Raw genomic sequence first — 18788 nt, forward strand, 5'->3', positions numbered from 1 at the left:
CATAAACATTTTTAATCCGGGGCTACATCCTATATACCAATTATTTTTATTATCAAGAGCAATGTTGATTTTGTCTTTAATCCAAATAGGTTGATTGTAGAAAATGAAATGAATTATAAACTTATATTAGGTTGATTCAGAACAAGGTGGAGTCTGGTGCCTGGAAGCCAATCCATTTATCTAGAGGGGGGATCGACCTTTCTCACCTCTTTTTTGCAGATGACTTCAGGGCTGAAGGTAAACCTTTCGAAATCCCTTATCTTTTGCGGGTTATGATGGACTTCAGAACGACAAGCGCGGGTTATGATGGATTGTCTTAATATGTTTAGCGAGGCGTCAGGGCTGAAGGTAAACCTTTCGAAATCCCTTATCTTTTGCTCTCCTAACTTGAATGCAGGTCTCAAAAGAACTATTAGTACTACAATGAAGATCCCGGTGTCTCCTCACCTGGGTACTTACTTGGGCATTCCCATGCTTAACGAGAGCGTCTCAAAACCACGTTCGCGGCAGTTCTTGATAAAATGAGAACAAAGCTGGCAAGTTGGAAAGCTAGTTCTCATAGTATGGCGGGTAGACGAATTCTTGTCCAATCCTCTCTTGCGACAGTGCCTACCTACTCTATGCAGACCATGGCGTTCCCGATTAGTACCTGTAACTCCATTGATAGAATATGCAGAAATTTCCTTTGGGGGCACGACTATAACACGAAGAAAGTTCACACGATCAATTGGAATGAAATCTGCAAACCCCGGCCCTCGGGTGGATTAGGTCTCCGAAGAGCTCATGACTTTAATCTCGCGTTCCTGTCTAAAATGGCTTGGCAGCTCCACTCCAACCATGACAAACTTTGGGTCAAAGTTCTCCGTGACAAATACATCAAAGAGGCAGACTTTCTTAACCTCCCGAAGTATATGAACGGTTCCTAGGGATGGAAGAGTATACTCAAAGGGAAAGAAATCTTATCTGAGGGCGTTAAATGGTTAGTGGGGAATGGTAATTCCATCAATTTCTGGAAAGATTGGTGGACAGGCGAAGGTCCCCTTATCTCCAACACAAGCACTCAACCCCCGAGCAACTTTGAAAGCGTCAAGGTTAGAGAGTTCATCACTGACCAAAAGTGCTGGAACATTAACATGCTGATCAGTGTTCTTCCTAATAATACGGTGGACGTTATTCGAGCTGTTTCGATCCCAGCCAAAACCGGTCAACCTAATAGAATTTCTTGGCCACACTCCAACACAGGTATGGTTACGGTCTCGTCCGCTTTTTCTTTTATTGCAGGTCATGACAACGATAGCGAAGAGAATGCGTGGATCTGGGACGTTAAATGCATGGAAAAGATCAAAATTTTCATGTGGAAGATCAGCAAAAATGGACTCCTTGTGAATGCTGAGCGTAAACGCAGAAACATGACCGATAATGCCTCCTGCCCAAACTGCGGTTGCGATGATGAAACCTTAGACCACATCTTCAGACATTGTGAAGCTGCAACGACATGCTGGAACAGGTTGAGGCCACCTACAGGTTTCCTTACTAGCAACCATCTCTCACTTTCGACCTGGATAAAGGAAGCGTGCGATAAGAAGCATCAAACAGATCCGTTGAGGAGTAACTGGAACAACATCTTCCCGCATGTGCTTTGGAACCTGTGGAAAGCAAGGAATGAGCTTGTTTTCAACAACAACCGCCTCAACACCACGGAGATCTTGAGAAGAGTAGATGCAGATACTATGGACGCCCAAAGGTTCCTGCACAAGAGAAGCGACCTGGTCCCGGCGAAGCAGACTTGGGTGTGCTGGGTTCCACCGCGACCAGAGTTCGTCAAGATTAATACGGATGGTGCAAGGAAGTCGGGTAATGGCCTTGCTAGCGCTGGGGTCTGATTCGTAACCACCATGGGGAATGGATCGTTGGGTTTACAACCAACATTGGTTGCACCAGTAGCTTCATGGCGGAATTGTGGGGTCTCCGAAAAGGTCTCACCATTACAAGAAACCACGGTTTTAATAACATTGTGGCCGAAACATATTTGAAAGCGGTTGTCCAATCGCTTAACAAAGAGGAGTTCATAGCCCAAACACCTTAATTTCAGACTGCAGAAGCTTACTTGGCATTTCCAGAACTCCGATGTAGTTCATGTGTATCGTGAGGGAAACTAGTGCGCTGACTTCTTAGCTAACTTGGCCCAAAACTCACACTGGGGAACTTCACTGTTGGACTCCCCACCGGAAGGGATGCCCAGTGGCTACTAGCAGACTCCTCTAATCACTCGGAGCCCTCGGCTCCTTTTTCCTACCAAAAAAAAAAAGAGGTTGGGTATGTGACACTTTTAGTTAGTGCTAAAAAGATAATGTCAAATTTAGTAAATATTTTAAAGTTTAATATTAAAATAGGAAAAATTTAATAAAGTACTAATAATTGCAATATCTAAAGTGAAAAAGTTATTTTGGAAATTTGAGTAGAATATTTATTATGATTTCGAATCCTATTTTTATTATAGTTGGCAAGTATTACAAAGTTAGATTAATCAATAGATGTGAATAAAAATTTTCATAAAAAATAAAAATTGTTAATAATTCAGGTTTCTTGATTGTTCGAACTATATTATGTACTCTATAATCTATGAAGAGATAAATTGAGTCAAATCAAACCCTTACTCATAATAAGTTTTAAGTAAGTTTTATCAATGAGACTAGGAGGCATTTGGTTGAATGGAAAAAGTTTTCTAAGGAAAATTTTTCTCTTAAATTTGAAGAAAATTAGATTTTCGTCCCTTTGGTACTTTGGTTCATGAGAAATTTTTTCCACTGGAAAATATTTTTTGAAAGAATGAGAAATTTTTTTTTTCACCCCTCTCCCTTGATATTTTGTTTTTCATGAAAAATTAGTAGGACAATTTTACCATCTAAAACTTTTTATTATTATTATTATTATTATTATTTTGTAAGAGTACATTGATCTTTATACTCATTATATTCTTTATTATTCAAAATCCAATAAAACAATAAAATTAATATTTTTAATAATTTATTTTCTACCAATCAAACAAATTAATTAATCATTTTAATATTTTTTTAAAAATAAATACTAATTTCATTTATTTTTAAATACTTTTTTGAACCAAAAGAATTCTAATGTTGTATGAACAAAATAAGTTAACAGAGTAGTATATATCTAGAGAAAATTATAATTTATGTTCCTTCATAATATGCCAATTATCGATGTGACTTCTAAATTATTAGTTGTATGGTGTAAATGTTACCCAATCAATTTTTAAAATGATATATATATATTGTCCGGGGTCGGATTTTAGGGCGTGCAAGATGGGCAACAGCACAAGGCCCCAAAATTTTGGAGGCCCCTAGTCCAGCCCTTGCCCAATTGTTAGTATATGTATTTGTGATTATATTGACCCAAAATTATGTTTTTTACACTTTTCTCTTTACAATTTTTCTTCAATTCTCAGTTTATTCATACTTTGATAGTGCCTCACTTATTTACCAGCACAGGGCCATGCAAATAAAAAACTGGCCCTGATATTGTCCAAATCCGTTTTAAAACAGTACTGTTTTAAACCCCAAATTCATAATAGAAAGAATAATATATACTGTTTTAAAAATTAAAAAACAATATTTATACATCCAATAATTTAAAAGTCAAATTAATAATTGACATATTATAAAATCACATAACTTACAATTTTTACTATATATCTACCATAGTGAAGCTTTTGAACACGTATCTGAGATTGACAGAATTCGAGATTAGCATTTCAATGGGCCCACCTTATCACCCATAGCGCGTGTTCACGCACTTTCTGTATACATCATTCCCCTTTGAACTGCTTTTTCTGACATCATTTTCGTCAGACAAAAATAAATTCCCACCCAGAAAAGATAAAAAGTATTTAATTTGGTGTGACACGAGACGACACGATATATCTCGCGAGAAAAAGGGGATGTGACAGTATCGTTCCCAGCGCATCAATCACAATGAACCCGGACGTAACTCCCGAATATCCAACTGGATTTGAATTTCCCATTTCAAATCCGCAACTCCACTCCCTTTCTCCTCCACTTCACGCAACGATAGGTACGTTTATAAGTGAGTTCACTTATCACTGCTCACTGTTTTTAAAACGATAAGTTGAGTGACTTATCAGTGATAGGTGAGAAGAAATAGATAGACTACTGCCAAACGCATCGAAGATAGCGAGACCAAGTCCTTCCCCACCACAACACCCCTCTCTACATATACCTCTTCTTCTCTATCTGGAGCTCTCTGTCTTTCTTTCTCTCTCCATCTCTCTCTCTCTCTCTCTTTGCTTTATCTTTTCTCTCTGGTTTTTCTATTCTTTTGTTTTCCGGGGGGTTCAGAGGTGAAACCCTAGAAATTCTCCGGCGTCGGTGGCTGGCTGGGCTTTCTAGGGCTTCGATCTGTGCTGCTGTAGATTCGGAGCTCCGTTTTCTTGATTTGCTTCTCCGTCTGGAGCGAACTTCCTCTGATTCCAGTCTGGCTTGTAGAAATGTCGTCTCTTAGCAGAGAATTGGTTTTTCTCATACTTCAATTCCTTGAGGAGGAGAAATTTAAGGAGTCTGTTCACAGGTTTTGTTTTTGATTCTTTTTCCCTTTTTTTTTTTTTGGGTTTTGTGTTTCGGGTTTTTATTTATTGTTACTCCGTATGTCTCTACTTTTCGTTTGTCCTAAAAATAGCCGAGGGAGATATGAAAAAAGAAATGTTTTTAAGTGTGGATTATGAGTTAATATGGAAAAATGGGTTAAAAACTGAGTTCTGCTAGTGTGATATAAATGAAGAGATTCAGTTTATAGGTATAAAATACAGTTTAGAGTTTTGCTAAAATTTCAATTCAAGTGTATTTGACTGATATGATGACTGGTGGAGTAATTAAGGGAAAAGTGTCCATTTTTGCCTGTAACAAGTGGAATGTTTAAAAACTTATGTGCTCCAAATGCAAATTGAGTCTTAAAATTTTAATCCTCTGTTATTAACACCACCGAATGTGGCTAATAACAGTTGTGAATATACAATTAGTTGATTAAATATTGTGTTTTGTGGTTGTTTAAGCCTTTGTAAGAATCACTCTGAAAGGTTATTGTGGGTGTTCAAAATTTGGATATTCTTGGAATTATTTAACAACAGGCTAATCATTTTGTTTTCCAGGCTTGAGCAAGAATCAGGGTTTTTCTTCAATATGAAATACTTTGAGGAGAAAGTACATGCTGGTGAATGGGATGAGGTTGAGAAATACCTATCTGGATTTACGAAAGTAGATGACAATAGATACTCCATGAAAATATTTTTTGAAATCAGAAAGCAGAAATATCTTGAGGCTCTTGATCGGTATGTTTACATCATTCTACACTTAAAATGGAAAACAAAAAAACATATTTTTTGCGTAATATGAGTTCAAAATGTTCTTTCATGAAATGGTATTGACCTTTTATTTTCTTGTTGTCAGGCAAGACAAGGCAAAGGCTGTAGAGATTCTTGTGAGTGATCTGAAAGTGTTCTCCACATTTAATGAAGACCTCTATAAAGAGATCACTCAGTTATTGACATTAACCAATTTCAGGTACTAAGGATCCTTTTGATGTTTACAGATGAATGTGCATAGCTAAGTGGAATTTGACATGTTAGTAAAGTTGGACATGATGTGCCACTATTTTATCTTTTAGAGTTTTGCAATTGTGTGAGATCCAAGGGTCTAATATGCATAACTTGTATGCCATCGAAACATAATTCCTTGACCCTCTGATTTGACAGCTTTTCCAAAGTGAATAGTTAATGAATTTTTTTTTTTGTTAAATAAATTCTCAGAGAGAATGAGCAGCTTTCCAAGTATGGTGACACCAAGACAGCTCGCAGCATAATGTTGATAGAGCTGAAAAAATTAATTGAAGCAAATCCTCTATTTCGTGAAAAGCTTGTATTCCCGACGCTAAAGGCTTCAAGATTGCGCACTTTGATAAATCAAAGGTGTGCATCTATACCTCTCTCGCCCTTCCTCTTTATACTTGTTTAGCTCTGTATTTTCTCAGGATCATTGAATTGGAAAGAAGGTAAAAACTCTTTTATCGAATAACTTATGCATTTCTTTGTTTATATATGTGTGTGTGTATATATATACATATAAATATGTGATTATGCAGGTTTTTCCTTCCTTTATTTTTAGAGCACTATACATGTTTGTTTGTTTGTCCGCTGATACACAGTGCTTGAATATGCTTTGTTCTGCAGTTTGAATTGGCAACACCAGCTCTGTAAAAACCCAAGGCCAAATCCCGATATAAAGACCTTGTTCACAGATCATACATGCAATCCTCCAAATGGAGCTCTTGCTCCCACTGCTGTGAATCTACCTACTGCTGCTGTTGCAAAGCCTACTGCGTACACATCACTTGGAGCTCATGGGGTATGATATGTTTTGATACAGGATCCCGCCTATACTATAGTGCATATCTTTATGTGTTTTTCTTTCCCCTCTTTTCCTGATCCAATTTATTCTGTCTTTTGTTGCTAGCCATTCCCACCCACTGCGGCTGCTGCAAATGCTAATGCATTAGCAGGTTGGATGGCAAATGCTGCTGCTTCTTCATCTGTTCAAGCCGCAGTGGTGACTGCGTCATCCTTACCTGTTCCACCAAATCAAGGTTTGTGCACTTGAAATTGGGTAATTTCTGAGTTATTTGGTTGGTCGTGTCTTTACATAAATGCAGTTATATGCTTTGAGCTACTGCAATTTATGTTATTTGATCAACAATTTTTTTTTTCTTCATATAACATTACTCACTCTCTGCATCAGTTTCAATCTTGAAGCGTCCCATTACACCTCCTGCTACACTGGGTATGGTTGAATATCAGAATGCTGATCATGAACAATTGATGAAACGTTTGCGACCTGTGCAGTCTGTTGAGGAGGTATGTTGCAAACTCTTGTTTCTTAAATGTGCAATTACTGCTCTGCTGGCATTTGTGTGGGGAATTTTCCTTCAATAAATGAAACATGAATATGTGGATGCCTTTTTATCTTCTTTGCATTCAGGTTACTTATCCTACAGTTCGCCAACAAGCATCATGGTCTCTCGAGGACTTGCCAAGAACTGTAGCATTCACTCTGCATCAAGGATCCATTGTTACAAGCATGGATTTTCATCCATCTCATACTACACTGCTTCTTGGTATGGTTGCCTTCAAAATTTTACATTTATGAATGTGCATGGACCAACTGCTACGAGTTTCTCTATTGTTGATAATATCACTTGAACTGCTCTCTGCGCAGTTGGCTCCAACAATGGTGAAATAACACTCTGGGAAGTTAGTGGGCGAGAGAAATTGGTATCAAAGCCTTTCAAAATTTGGGATATTCAAGCTTGTACAATGCCATTTCAGGTTAGTTTGATATAGCTTAGTGGGTAACTTCATTTGCAGAGCATTGAAATGAGTTTTTGGTGCTGGGATATTCTGTCCACATGAAACCCTACTTACGGTTGAAAGTTGAGACACTGTTGTTTGTCTATGTCCTCCCATGTTTTTCATTCTCACATTTGAGAGTTTAAACAGGCTTCTGCTGTCAAGGATGCACCATTTTCTGTAAATCGTGTTGCATGGAGTCCGGATGGGACATTTGTTGGTAAGAGTTCGTTTTGGATAGGTTTTTGTGTGATGATGTTCTTGTTAGTCTGAGTATTCATAACTGTTATTTGTGTGGCAGGTGCTGCATTTACTAAACATTTGATCCATTTATATGCTTATACTGGACCACATGATTTAAGACAACATCTGGAGGTATTTTGTTAATCTTTTCTTTGGTACAATATATATTCTCTACTTGTTTTGATAAGGTGGCATTGATGGGCAATGTGATTTACCCTTTATGCTTGCAGATTGATGCCCATGTTGGAGGTGTTAATGACTTAGCTTTTGCATATCCAAACAAACAGCTATGTGTAGTAACGTGTGGGGATGATAAGTTAATCAAGGTGAACTTTATCCTTTTTTAAATTAGCATTTTTTTGTTTCTTTCACTCTTTAGTGGAAGCTAATAAATTTTGTATAGGTATGGGATTTAACTGGGAGGAAGCTGTTTAACTTCGAGGGACATGAAGCTCCTGTATACTCAATATGCCCCCATCAGAAAGAGAATATTCAGGTACTTTACCCAAAGGAAAAGGAAACCTTGAAGTTGCATGTGGTGCTTGAATGCTGTATGGCATTGTTTACATGATAGTACTTTGTGCATGAGAAGTTGTGGCAAGAGATGCAACCCCACTAGTCACATGTAACAATGCCACACAACATTAGATAAGTTTCCTCTTTTGTGATGTCTTTGGTGCTGGTTTGAGAGTAACTTTAAAATGTGTCACCTAAGTTTTTCCTTTTAAACTTCAGTGTTTTCAATTCCTTCATCTGCATTTTTAATCACTGAAAATATTGTTATTTTGATATTTCACTATGAGGCTCTTTGAACTTCTAATTCTCTCTAATGCCCATCCTTGTAGTCATTACTTTTTAAAACATATTGGTATACGGTATACCTTTAACTCCCAAATGTCTGCCAATTCTTAATCAGTTAGAATCATATATGGAGTCTGCAATTTTTATTTCCTTTTTGTTTCTAGCATTGTATAAACTTCAGTTTGTAGCCTGAATGATTTGTTGTGATTTTGTACTAAAGACGCTTCTACTTCATTGAGGGTGCTTTTTTTTTTTTGCCCTTATAGTTCATATTTTCTACTGCTATTGATGGGAAAATCAAAGCCTGGCTCTATGACAATATGGGATCAAGAGTTGACTATGATGCACCTGGCCATTGGTGCACTATGCTTTACAGTGCTGATGGAAGCAGGTAAGATTTCAATTCCACGAGGAAATCCTACGTGGAAATGACAATTTTTCTTTATATTGTTCAGCTAACTTCTGATTTTTCTTGTTTTCCCTACATAATTCTTGCTCATTCTTCATTGATGGTGTTTTATCCATTGTAGGCTGTTTTCTTGTGGAACTAGTAAAGAAGGAGATTCTTTTCTTGTGGAATGGAATGAAAGTGAAGGAGCCATTAAGAGAACTTACACTGGTTTTAGGAAGAAATCAATTGGAGGTGTTGTGCAGTTTGATACAACTCAAAATCACTTTTTAGCTGTGGGTGAAGATACTCAGATAAAATTTTGGGACATGGACAACGTTAACATGGTTACATTTACAGATGCGGAGGGGGGTCTCCTGGTTAGTACCATATTTGACAGGAAACAATGGATATAATTGATAAAAATGGAAACAAATTATTCTCCAAGAATAGGAATTATTTCCCATTTCCTGGAAATGAACAAATATACTATATAAAAATGCTCATGAAATGCTTATTTTCAGCCTCTTCCCCGCTTGAGATTCAACAAGGAAGGAAATCTTCTTGCTGTTACTACTGCAGACAATGGAATTAAAATTCTTGCAAATACTGTGGGTATGAGGTCTTTAAGGTCAGCAGAAGCCCCACCATTTGAAGCACTAAGATCACCCATTGAAGCAGCTTCTATGAAGGTGCCAATGCATTCATGCTTATCCTATCTGTTTTCAGAATTGTATGTGATAGAGAAGCAAACATCTTGTGTTTCATTCTGCAGGTTTCTGGATCTTCTGTTACTGCTCTTACTCCTGTAAATTGTAAAGTAGAAAGAAGCTCTCCTGTCAGGCCTTCTCCCATCCTTGTATGTAAAACATTTCTGAATTTTCTTTATATGTATGTGTGTGTGTGTGTGTGTGTGTGTGTGTGTTCAGCTTTGCACAGCACTTCATCATATCATTTTTAAAATTTCCTTTTCAGAATGGAGTAGATTCTATTTCTAGAAACATGGAAAAGCCAAGAACTATGGAAGATGTTGCTGATAGAACCAAACCCTGGCAGTTAACTGAAATTGTAGATCCAGTTCAATGCCGTATGGTTTCCATGCCAGAGAGCTCCGATGCAAAGGTTTGTAAAAGAATTTTCTATTCAACATTTCTCTTGTGGTTCAAGACCTACAATTGGTGCTGTAACTAATAAGGCGTGCAAAGTATTCTCCTTGGATTTCACTCCCATCCCTTGTGATGCTAAAAATGATTTTCTTAAGGTTGCTCGGCTTCTATATACAAATTCTGGTGTTGGCATCTTGGCACTTGGATCAAATGGTATTCAAAAACTATGGAAGTGGTCCCGTAATGAACAAAACCCAACCGGCAAGGTAATAGATAGATTTTTTTTTTTAAAAAAAAAAAATCATTAATGTTCATATTTAGATTGATGTTTTGCAAATGAGTCTCTAAAGTCACTTGTGTATAAAGGCCACTGCTAATGTTGTTCCACAACATTGGCAACCAAACAGTGGTCTTCTTATGACAAATGATGTGTCAGGTGTCAACCTTGAGGAGGCAGTTCCTTGCATAGCCCTCTCTAAGAATGACTCTTATGTCATGTCAGCTGCTGGTGGAAAGGTTTCATTGTTTAACATGATGACATTTAAGGTATGCCTTTAAAACAGGTTTGATATCTATCATGTCTGGCATTATAAATTTGATCATTTGAATGATTGCTATAACGTATGTGGTGTAGGTGATGACAACATTCATGCCACCTCCACCTGCTTCAACCTTCTTAGCCTTCCATCCTCAAGATAATAACATTATTGCAATTGGTATGGAGGACTCGACCATACATATATACAATGTTAGGGTAGATGAGGTAATTCTTCTCCATATGCTATTGCAGTCTCTATACACTAATTTGACATGTACTGACTTGATTGATCTTAAATATAGGTGAAATCCAAACTTAAGGGCCATCAGAAGCGCATAACTGGTCTTGCATTCTCTACTAACCTTAACATACTGGTTTCATCTGGTGCTGATGCCCAGGTAAGTTTTAGGTCCATCCTGCATCCCCATGTTAATGAAAGGTTGATGAACAACCATTCCTTCAATGAACTATGGAACAGTGCATAAACAATCATGTGGGAAATGGAGAGAAATGTATTCCTTTATAATTATGTTTGAATTTTTTAGAGACCTCTGGGTTTTAAATTGGTGAAAGGTTAGGCTAACCTGATATTCAAAACAAGGAAGGAACAATAGCTGCAATCTGAGCATTTTCTGTGACACTGTAGTGCCATTCTCACTATGGAAATCAAATTGACCCAAATTAAAGCCTTTAGTTTTCGCAATTTGAATTGACCTTTTTGTTTCAGCTTTGTGTATGGAGCATTGATACATGGGAAAAAAGAAAATCAGTTCCAATCCAATTGCCTGCCGGTAAAGCACCCACCGGTGACACACGAGTGCAGTTCCATGCTGACCAAGTGCGCTTGCTGGTAGCTCATGAAACTCAGTTGGCAATATATGATGCCTCCAAGATGGAACGTATACGCCAGGTACAACAAACATATTTTCTTCTCAATTATTTTCATATTACAGTCGTCATGGTAACCTAAGGTTTAAATATGACGGGGGCTTTGTTGCAGTGGATCCCACAAGATGCCCTATCTGCACCCATCTCATATGCTACATACTCGTGCAATAGCCAACTAGTTTACGCATCATTTAACGACGGTAATATTGGAGTGCTTGATGCTGATAGCCTAAGGCTGAGATGCCGAATTGCTCCATCGGCTTACCTATCTCAGACAGGGTAAGTAGACATTATTATTGTATTTAGAAAATCTAGTGGTTGGGGGAAGTTTCGTTTTGTTACGTTAAACGGGAATTGTTAATTGCATTGCATTGCAGAAGCCAAGCGGTATATCCACTGGTGATTGCAGCGCACCCACAGGAAGCACACCAGTTCGCGGTGGGGTTGACAGATGGTTCTGTTAAAGTGATAGAACCATTGGAATCTGAAGGGGGAAAGTGGGGAGTATCTCCTCCTCTTGATAATGGGATGCTAAATGGCAGGGCAACCTCATCCTCAGCAGCTAGCAACCATGTATCCGAGCAAGTTCAAAGATGAAAATGAAAATACATTACATTGTATTTTGACAGTAACAGTGTTACTCTGTATTTTATAGGAGGAATAGATTTTAGGTTTTGTTGTTATCATCTTCTCCTTTAATTTTGTCAAGGATAAAGATTGGAAATGTCTTAGAAAGGTTATTTAATGTTGTGTGTAACTTTCATTATTAATTTTTACTATTTCTTCTCTCATTCCTTTTTTCCTTTTTCTTTTAAAGCATCGATACATTATTGTTCTTTACTACAGTATTATAGTGTGCAGTAGTACGTAATACTTACATACTGGTGTATTGAATAATTTTGGTATATGTGTAACTGTGTATATAGTTTAACATGGTCTTAAAAGGAATGAGTTTCGGGGTAATCCGGCTTAACTAAGATGACTAAATATATATATTAACTAAGATAGACTAAATATATATATTTGTAAGAGTTAATTTCATTTTTGATCCTAGATTTATAGGTGACATTTTACTTTTTTTTTTCAATACATCTATTTTTTATCCTAATATTATTGTGGTATGGCCATTTTTGGTCATCCATCAAGAAAATCATTGAAATGCCGTTAAATACAAGGACATTTTGATCTTTTTTTTTATACAAAGTAGGTTGACTTGCTATATTTTTTATATTTATTTTTTGAAACAAAATCAAAATTGAAAACTGAAATGCTCTTGTATTTGACGAAATTTAAACTGTTTTGTTGATGGAAGACCAAAAATGGTCATGCCACAATAATACTATGACCAAAAATGGATGTTTTGAAAAAAAGGACTAAAAGTGGAATGCCACCTATAAATCTAGGACCAAAAATGGAATTAACTCATATTTGTAATCACAAAATTTAGTTAGGGTTACAAGACGGGATTTACTCAATTCACCTTGATTTTAACTAAGATGATTAAATATACAAAGTTGTAATCACAAAGTTCAATTAGGGTCACAAGACGGGTGTTTAAAAAAGAATCACAAGACGAAGTTTACTCAATATACATCTTGTGAGTATGACAGACATGGACATGCAACTTATAATACGGAGCAGCTTTTGTTGATTGATAATATATGCGTTTTTGTTGATAGAAATAGAAATTGTTAACAACTTATGTTGTTTTATTTAGGAAAAGAAACTTAAGAAAGTAGGTGGCATGCAATAATTGAAGCATGCATTTTTTTTTTGGTAAATTTATAGGGTCTTTCTCTCCGTCCGTTTAACGGTCTGGGGTCCACCCACGTTCGCTCCGGGAGGCACGGGAGCTGGCCCAGGAGGAATCGTCACTCCCGAAATTCATCCCCACAAAGAGAGCTCACTTGCCACTTGAGCTACTCCACTGGGTTTGAAGCATGCAGTATTATTGCCTATTAATAATTAATAATTATGCATGTGGATCTGATGAGGAACATCATATCATCTAAAAATCAAATTCATTAATTAATTATGATATCCAACTAACCAAATCACACTTAGCAGCTTAGCTTTGATGAAAATTAAAAATACAAAAGAGTATTCAAAAAAAAAAAAAAGAGTAGAAGGCGGGTCATGATTCGCATGGAAATGGAAGCAGTAGTGGTTCTGGTAACAAAACCCCATTTTGATCATAGTGAAGGCTTCCAGAGACGTTAAGCGGCTTACACTTTTCTCCCATAAGTATCCTCTTCTTGCAAAGCTCTATTTCTTCTTCCTTTCTAATTCTGCAGCTTCTTATCCTCGCAAACCTCTTCTTCACAGCACCAACACTACTACTTTTCCTCATCCTAATCTTCTTCTTCCATTTCCTCAACTTAAATCCACCCTTCTTCTTTTTCAATCTAAACATACCTGAAAATCTCGACACCAAGCACTTGAACGACCTTCCCAACTTTTGTTTCCCCAACACTATTTTCTTGGATTTTCCATGTGGGACAAAGATTCTCCTCAGTCTATGACTTACCACCTCCTTCAACATATTTATCTTTCTCCCACTAGAAGAAGAAGCCACTTCCACTTCTTCTTCTTCTTCTACTGCTGCTTTTGTACTTGTGCTGCTACAAAATAATGTATTATTAATAATGCACAAAACCCATCCATTCATATTTTTCCTTCCTCTTATTATTCCATCACCATCACCATCACCGCCACTCTGATGCTCGTAATTCCTTTTACCACTCACCACCCTAACCAGCAACCTCGGTGTAATTCTCACTCTCATTCTTGCTTTTACCAATCTACTCAACTCTAGGAGATCGATGAGAACAATGCTTCTGGGAATGATATCAATCTATTTGTATTTAAAGTACAAAAAACAGTCTCAGTCAGAATAGGAATGATAAATGATGTATTCGATATTGAAAGTCTCAGTAAGAATAGGAATGATAAATGATGTATTCGATATAGAAAGTCTCAGTCAGAATAGGAATGATTAATGATGTATTCGATATAGAAAGTCTCAGTCAGAATAGGAATGATAAATGATGTATTCAATATAGAAAGTCTCAGTCAGAATAGGAATGATAAATGATGTATTCGATATAAAAAGTCTCCGTCAGAATAGGAATGATAAATGATGTATTGGATATAAAAAGTCTCCGTCAGAATAGAAATGATAAATGATATATTCGATGGATAATGAATTCTAGTTTGTCTAAAATACAGAGTCGTACATACATAGTATCGCACGCAATTCAAGGCCCGCCCACTCGATCAGCCTCTCTTCTTCTTCATCTTCTTTGGATTGGAGGAGAATTGAAGTTTCCATTCCTTTTAATATTTGTGTGTGTCTGCATTTTAATGTCGAAATTGGATATAAATAGAATGAGGGAAACGGCGTACGTGGGTGGGTACGAGGATATTTATATATGACTCAATTCTCGTGGTCTTATTGGATTGTACTTTCTTTCCTGACTGAATTAATTAATGTCCTAATTTTCCTACCTGCTAAACATGTATGGTTAAGAGGATGAAGTTAGTTAAGTTTTCCCCCCAACCACGATTGACTCAAACTTTAATTTGTTAGTTATCATTAATGTTGTTAGCACACGACACTAGATTTTCTCAACCATGTCGCCCTCTTCCATGGGTAGTTAACCTTCCATAATATCCCCCCATCATCATCAGGTCGTTGAGAGTGTGCGTGGTTAAGAATACACTTAATTACCATTTTGTCCTTCAATTATTCGACTTTTTTTTTTTTTTTTTTTTAATGACTACAAATAAACACCTTTATCAATTTAAAGAAAGGCACTATATACTTCATCTAAATTCCTAATTAGCTAGATCTCTTTCTTCTATCTTAAGCCAACTACTAGCTTGATCGCATCGCCTTAAACTTCAACTTGGATTACCATGATCTTGACTTAGACTTTCGACCCACTCCAAGTTGCTCTTGCATCTCTACGCGTTAGGGATGTCAATCGGGGTTGTCCGCTCGATTTCAAGCTAGTCCTATTGGGCTAATAGTATTTTGTTAAAAAAAAAAAAAATAAAATTTTGGATCCAGTATAAAATTCTTGACCCTAACCCTAAAACCTCAGGTTATCGGGTTTATCGGTTGTACTCGATCAACTAAAACTTTTAACATTTTCAAATTACTGTAACATTCTAAACTTTTAATTTTAATAAATTATTGTATTTACACTAATAAATATAAACTTATACATCATTCAATCAATATAACCTCCATTTCTAAATTCCAACTAAAAAATAATTAATATATTTACACTATATATAATATAATAACTATACTCCGTAATAAGTTTTTCTATTTTTTATTATTCATTTTCATAAAATTATTTTATTTTGTAATAAATTTATTAAAATTTTATTTAGAAATTTAATAAATTAAATATTAAATTCCCTATATATTTCTTCTACATTACTTGTGAAGCAAAGAATAACTTTAAATGGCTCAGACTATCAGGCTAGTTCACTAGCTAAATTTCGAGCTAGCCCATTCCAACTATTAGACTTATTGGTTTCGAGCTTATCAAACTGAGTTTTCATCGCATTAAATTTCTTGACCTAAGTATCTAACCAATCTTCTTCTGTTTGTCAAACATTTTGCCACTGACAATAATGTTTTCTTTGAATTTCATTTTTTTTCCTTTGGTGAAAGATCTTACCACCAACCAAGTTTTACTTAAAGGAGAAAGCTCGGAGGGTAAGGGTGGGGATGGGGTTATACAAACTTTAGAAGCTTGGCGCAACTCTCTCAGCCACCCCCACCCCACCCCCAACTCTAGAGCCCTACACAACATTTTATGTCATTGTTTAGTGTCAAAATGGTCAAGTAATAGTAGTACACTTTATTCTCCTTGTCAACTAGGGAAATCCTCATGATTTCCTATAGAAAGAGTCACAAAATCTAATTCTTCTATATTAGATTTAGTGTCAAAATCGTCAAGTAATACTACTTATTTTTTTCCCATGAAACTAAAAACAATCTATGCTATTTTTCATAGGTTTAAAACACTGGTTGAGTGAACATTTTTCGCAAAATAAAAGTCATTCAGCATGATCTAGGATAGCGGTGAATACAAAAAGCTATAGACAAACTCTTTTTTAGTCTTGGAATAAACCATCACCAGTCATGTGCTTACACACATGAACAAAATGAGCGTGTTGAAAGACGTCACAGATACATTATTGAAACTGGGTCTGACCTTACTTGCTCAAGCTTCTGTCCCTACCATATTTTGGGTTTATGCCTATGAAATTGCGGCCTTTCTAATTAACCATATGCCATCCGCAACCTTAAACAATTTGAGTTCATATGAAATCATCAACAAAACAACTCCCAACTACTCCTTCATCCGTGTTTTTGGTTGTTTATATTTTTCCTATCTTCATCCCTACAATAAACACAAAATAGAGTACCGTTCTGCTCCGCCTATCTTCCTTGGTTACACAGACTCATTTAAAGGATATTGTTGCTTGAATCTATATATTGGAAAAATTCTTACCATTCATCATGTCCGATTTGATGAGAATCTTTTCCCATTTAATTTGCCACTAAAACTCATCCACAGGTTTCTACTTCGACTCAAGATGCGATACCATGGGTTATCGTTAATGTACCAAGCAGAACAAGATGCCAAGAGATCGACACGACCATGAAAAGCCTTGAACACGACTGTGTTGCGTAGACTTTGCCTACAACAAGAAACAACACGGCCATGACACCCCTAGGACACGACCGTACGTGTCAATGTGACCCCCCTCCGATCCCTTGGTGGATTTTGCTTTCGACCCTCCTCTAGTTGTTCCTCCCAGGCCCAAATGACATCAAGCACCACCCCCGGCTCAACGTACACATCCTATGGTCCTACGAAACATGACTTGTAACTCCACACAGGTAACAAAGCTCTAATTGCATGTGTAGATGACTTTGATAACCCACTGCACATCCCACTCCCAAGATGTAATGAACCTCGAATGGCGAGCAACAATGGACGAAAAATCCAATGCTCTCCTACACAACAACACTTAGAAGCTGGTTCCACATGAACGAGATATGAATGTCATTGGATGCAAATGAGTTTTTCGAATCAAAAGAAAAACTGATGGTACAATTAAACGATACAAAGCTAGACTAGTTGCAAAAGGATTCAATCAAGTTGAAGGAGAATATTATTGACACTTCCAATCTGATTGTGAAACCAACTATAATAAGACTTCTCTTATCTCTTGCTATAATAAAAGATTGGTCTATCAGACAACTTGATATTCACAATGCCTTCCTACATGAAGCAACCACCAGAATATATTGATAACAATTTTCCTACTAATGTATACAAACCACAAAAGTCTCTATATGGTTTGAAGCAAATATCACGTGAATGGTTCAAACGTTTTCAAGATTGTCTACTCTGTTTCAAAGCTTCCCCGGAGTTTGAGCTAATCATTTTAAACCCCTGCTTTGTAGTTTTAAAGCTTATCTGGCCGGACATGTTATTTACTTGGGTTAATGCCATATATAATGTCACATTGATTTCTTGTGTAAATCAAGAAACTTTGCAATTGACAGTATCTAAAAAACATTCCAAAAAATGTACGAAAGATTGCCTTTGTCAAAATGCTCGAGCAACACACACCTATTAGCTTTGCTTCTAATGTAAAGTTAATTGTAATTTGGCAAATTTTATTGGAAAGAGTTGAAATGGAAATCAATTTAAAGCTCTATTGGCATTGTTCAAATAGGCTAGGCTAAAATTCCCTTAGAAGCAGGCGCAGAAAAGTCACAATTATTAATTATGTACAAACATAAAGCAAGCTAGCAAAGTAGTTAAGTGGCACACCGCACACTACATATATAGTTTACATTCCTAATCTGATTTTGAATTAAGATGCTAATTTAAATTCCATAGCTGCTATCACTTTTATAAATTTTATTCACTTCTTGAGCATGTATATCAAAGGTAGTATCAGGGATAGCATGTATACCAAAATCAATATCCATATTAAATTTATAATTTTTAATGGTAAGTGTCAAAATTTGACATAACAGGAAATTTCGAGTTATGAAAATCTAGGGTTAAGGATCTGTTGGGTCTTTTAAAAGCCCGACTAAGCCAAACAATGTAAGCCAAGAAGATTGGGAGGATTTAAAAAAAACGCACAACAAGAACCACATGGTCATATCTCCGAGGATGAAGTTGTATGTCATGAAATGACTTTGAAAAACTCCTAGAGAGATAAGAAAAAAAAATTTGTTATATAATATATATATATATATATATATATATATATATATATATGTATATATATATGTATATATATATGTATATATATGTATACATATATATACATATATATACATAT

General features: G+C 36.3%; 2 protein-coding genes across 2 annotated transcripts; one reads left to right on the forward strand and one right to left on the reverse strand.

The window, feature by feature from the left end:
* Nucleotides 1-4282: 4282 nt before the first annotated feature.
* On the forward strand, nucleotides 4283-12187 carry LOC116006226 (topless-related protein 3-like). The gene is made up of 25 exons (XM_031246522.1): nucleotides 4283-4605; nucleotides 5183-5362; nucleotides 5481-5594; nucleotides 5840-5998; nucleotides 6260-6434; nucleotides 6543-6672; nucleotides 6825-6940; nucleotides 7065-7200; nucleotides 7302-7411; nucleotides 7583-7652; nucleotides 7734-7807; nucleotides 7906-8001; nucleotides 8079-8171; nucleotides 8743-8867; nucleotides 9007-9244; nucleotides 9389-9556; nucleotides 9640-9723; nucleotides 9840-9986; nucleotides 10126-10236; nucleotides 10337-10516; nucleotides 10605-10733; nucleotides 10811-10906; nucleotides 11236-11418; nucleotides 11509-11675; nucleotides 11774-12187. The coding sequence occupies exons 1-25, from the start codon at nucleotides 4526-4528 to the stop codon at nucleotides 11991-11993; spliced, it is 3381 nt and encodes a 1126-aa protein (XP_031102382.1). The 5' UTR covers nucleotides 4283-4525; the 3' UTR covers nucleotides 11994-12187.
* A 1343-nt stretch (nucleotides 12188-13530) lies between these two features.
* LOC116005523 lies at nucleotides 13531-14714 on the reverse strand. The gene is made up of 2 exons (XM_031245735.1): nucleotides 14637-14714; nucleotides 13531-14250 (listed from the first exon to the last, which is right to left on the reverse strand). The coding sequence occupies exon 2, from the start codon at nucleotides 14179-14181 to the stop codon at nucleotides 13531-13533; it is 651 nt and encodes a 216-aa protein (XP_031101595.1). The 5' UTR covers nucleotides 14182-14250; nucleotides 14637-14714.
* Nucleotides 14715-18788: the final 4074 nt, after the last annotated feature.

Source organism: Ipomoea triloba, chromosome 15, assembly GCF_003576645.1.
Source record: "Ipomoea triloba cultivar NCNSP0323 chromosome 15, ASM357664v1".
NCBI classification, from domain to species: domain Eukaryota; kingdom Viridiplantae; phylum Streptophyta; class Magnoliopsida; order Solanales; family Convolvulaceae; genus Ipomoea; species Ipomoea triloba.

Coding starts and splice junctions, on each gene's coding strand:
- LOC116006226 (XM_031246522.1), top strand. CDS start 4,526: ATGTCGTCTCTTAGCAGAGAATTGGTTTTTCTCATACTTCAATTCCTT. Junction 5,999..6,259: donor CGCACTTTGATAAATCAAAG/GTGTGCATCTAT, acceptor TTTGTTCTGCAG/TTTGAATTGGCAACACCAGC. Junction 8,002..8,078: donor GGGATGATAAGTTAATCAAG/GTGAACTTTATC, acceptor AATTTTGTATAG/GTATGGGATTTAACTGGGAG.
- LOC116005523 (XM_031245735.1), bottom strand. CDS start 14,181: ATGAGAGTGAGAATTACACCGAGGTTGCTGGTTAGGGTGGTGAGTGGT.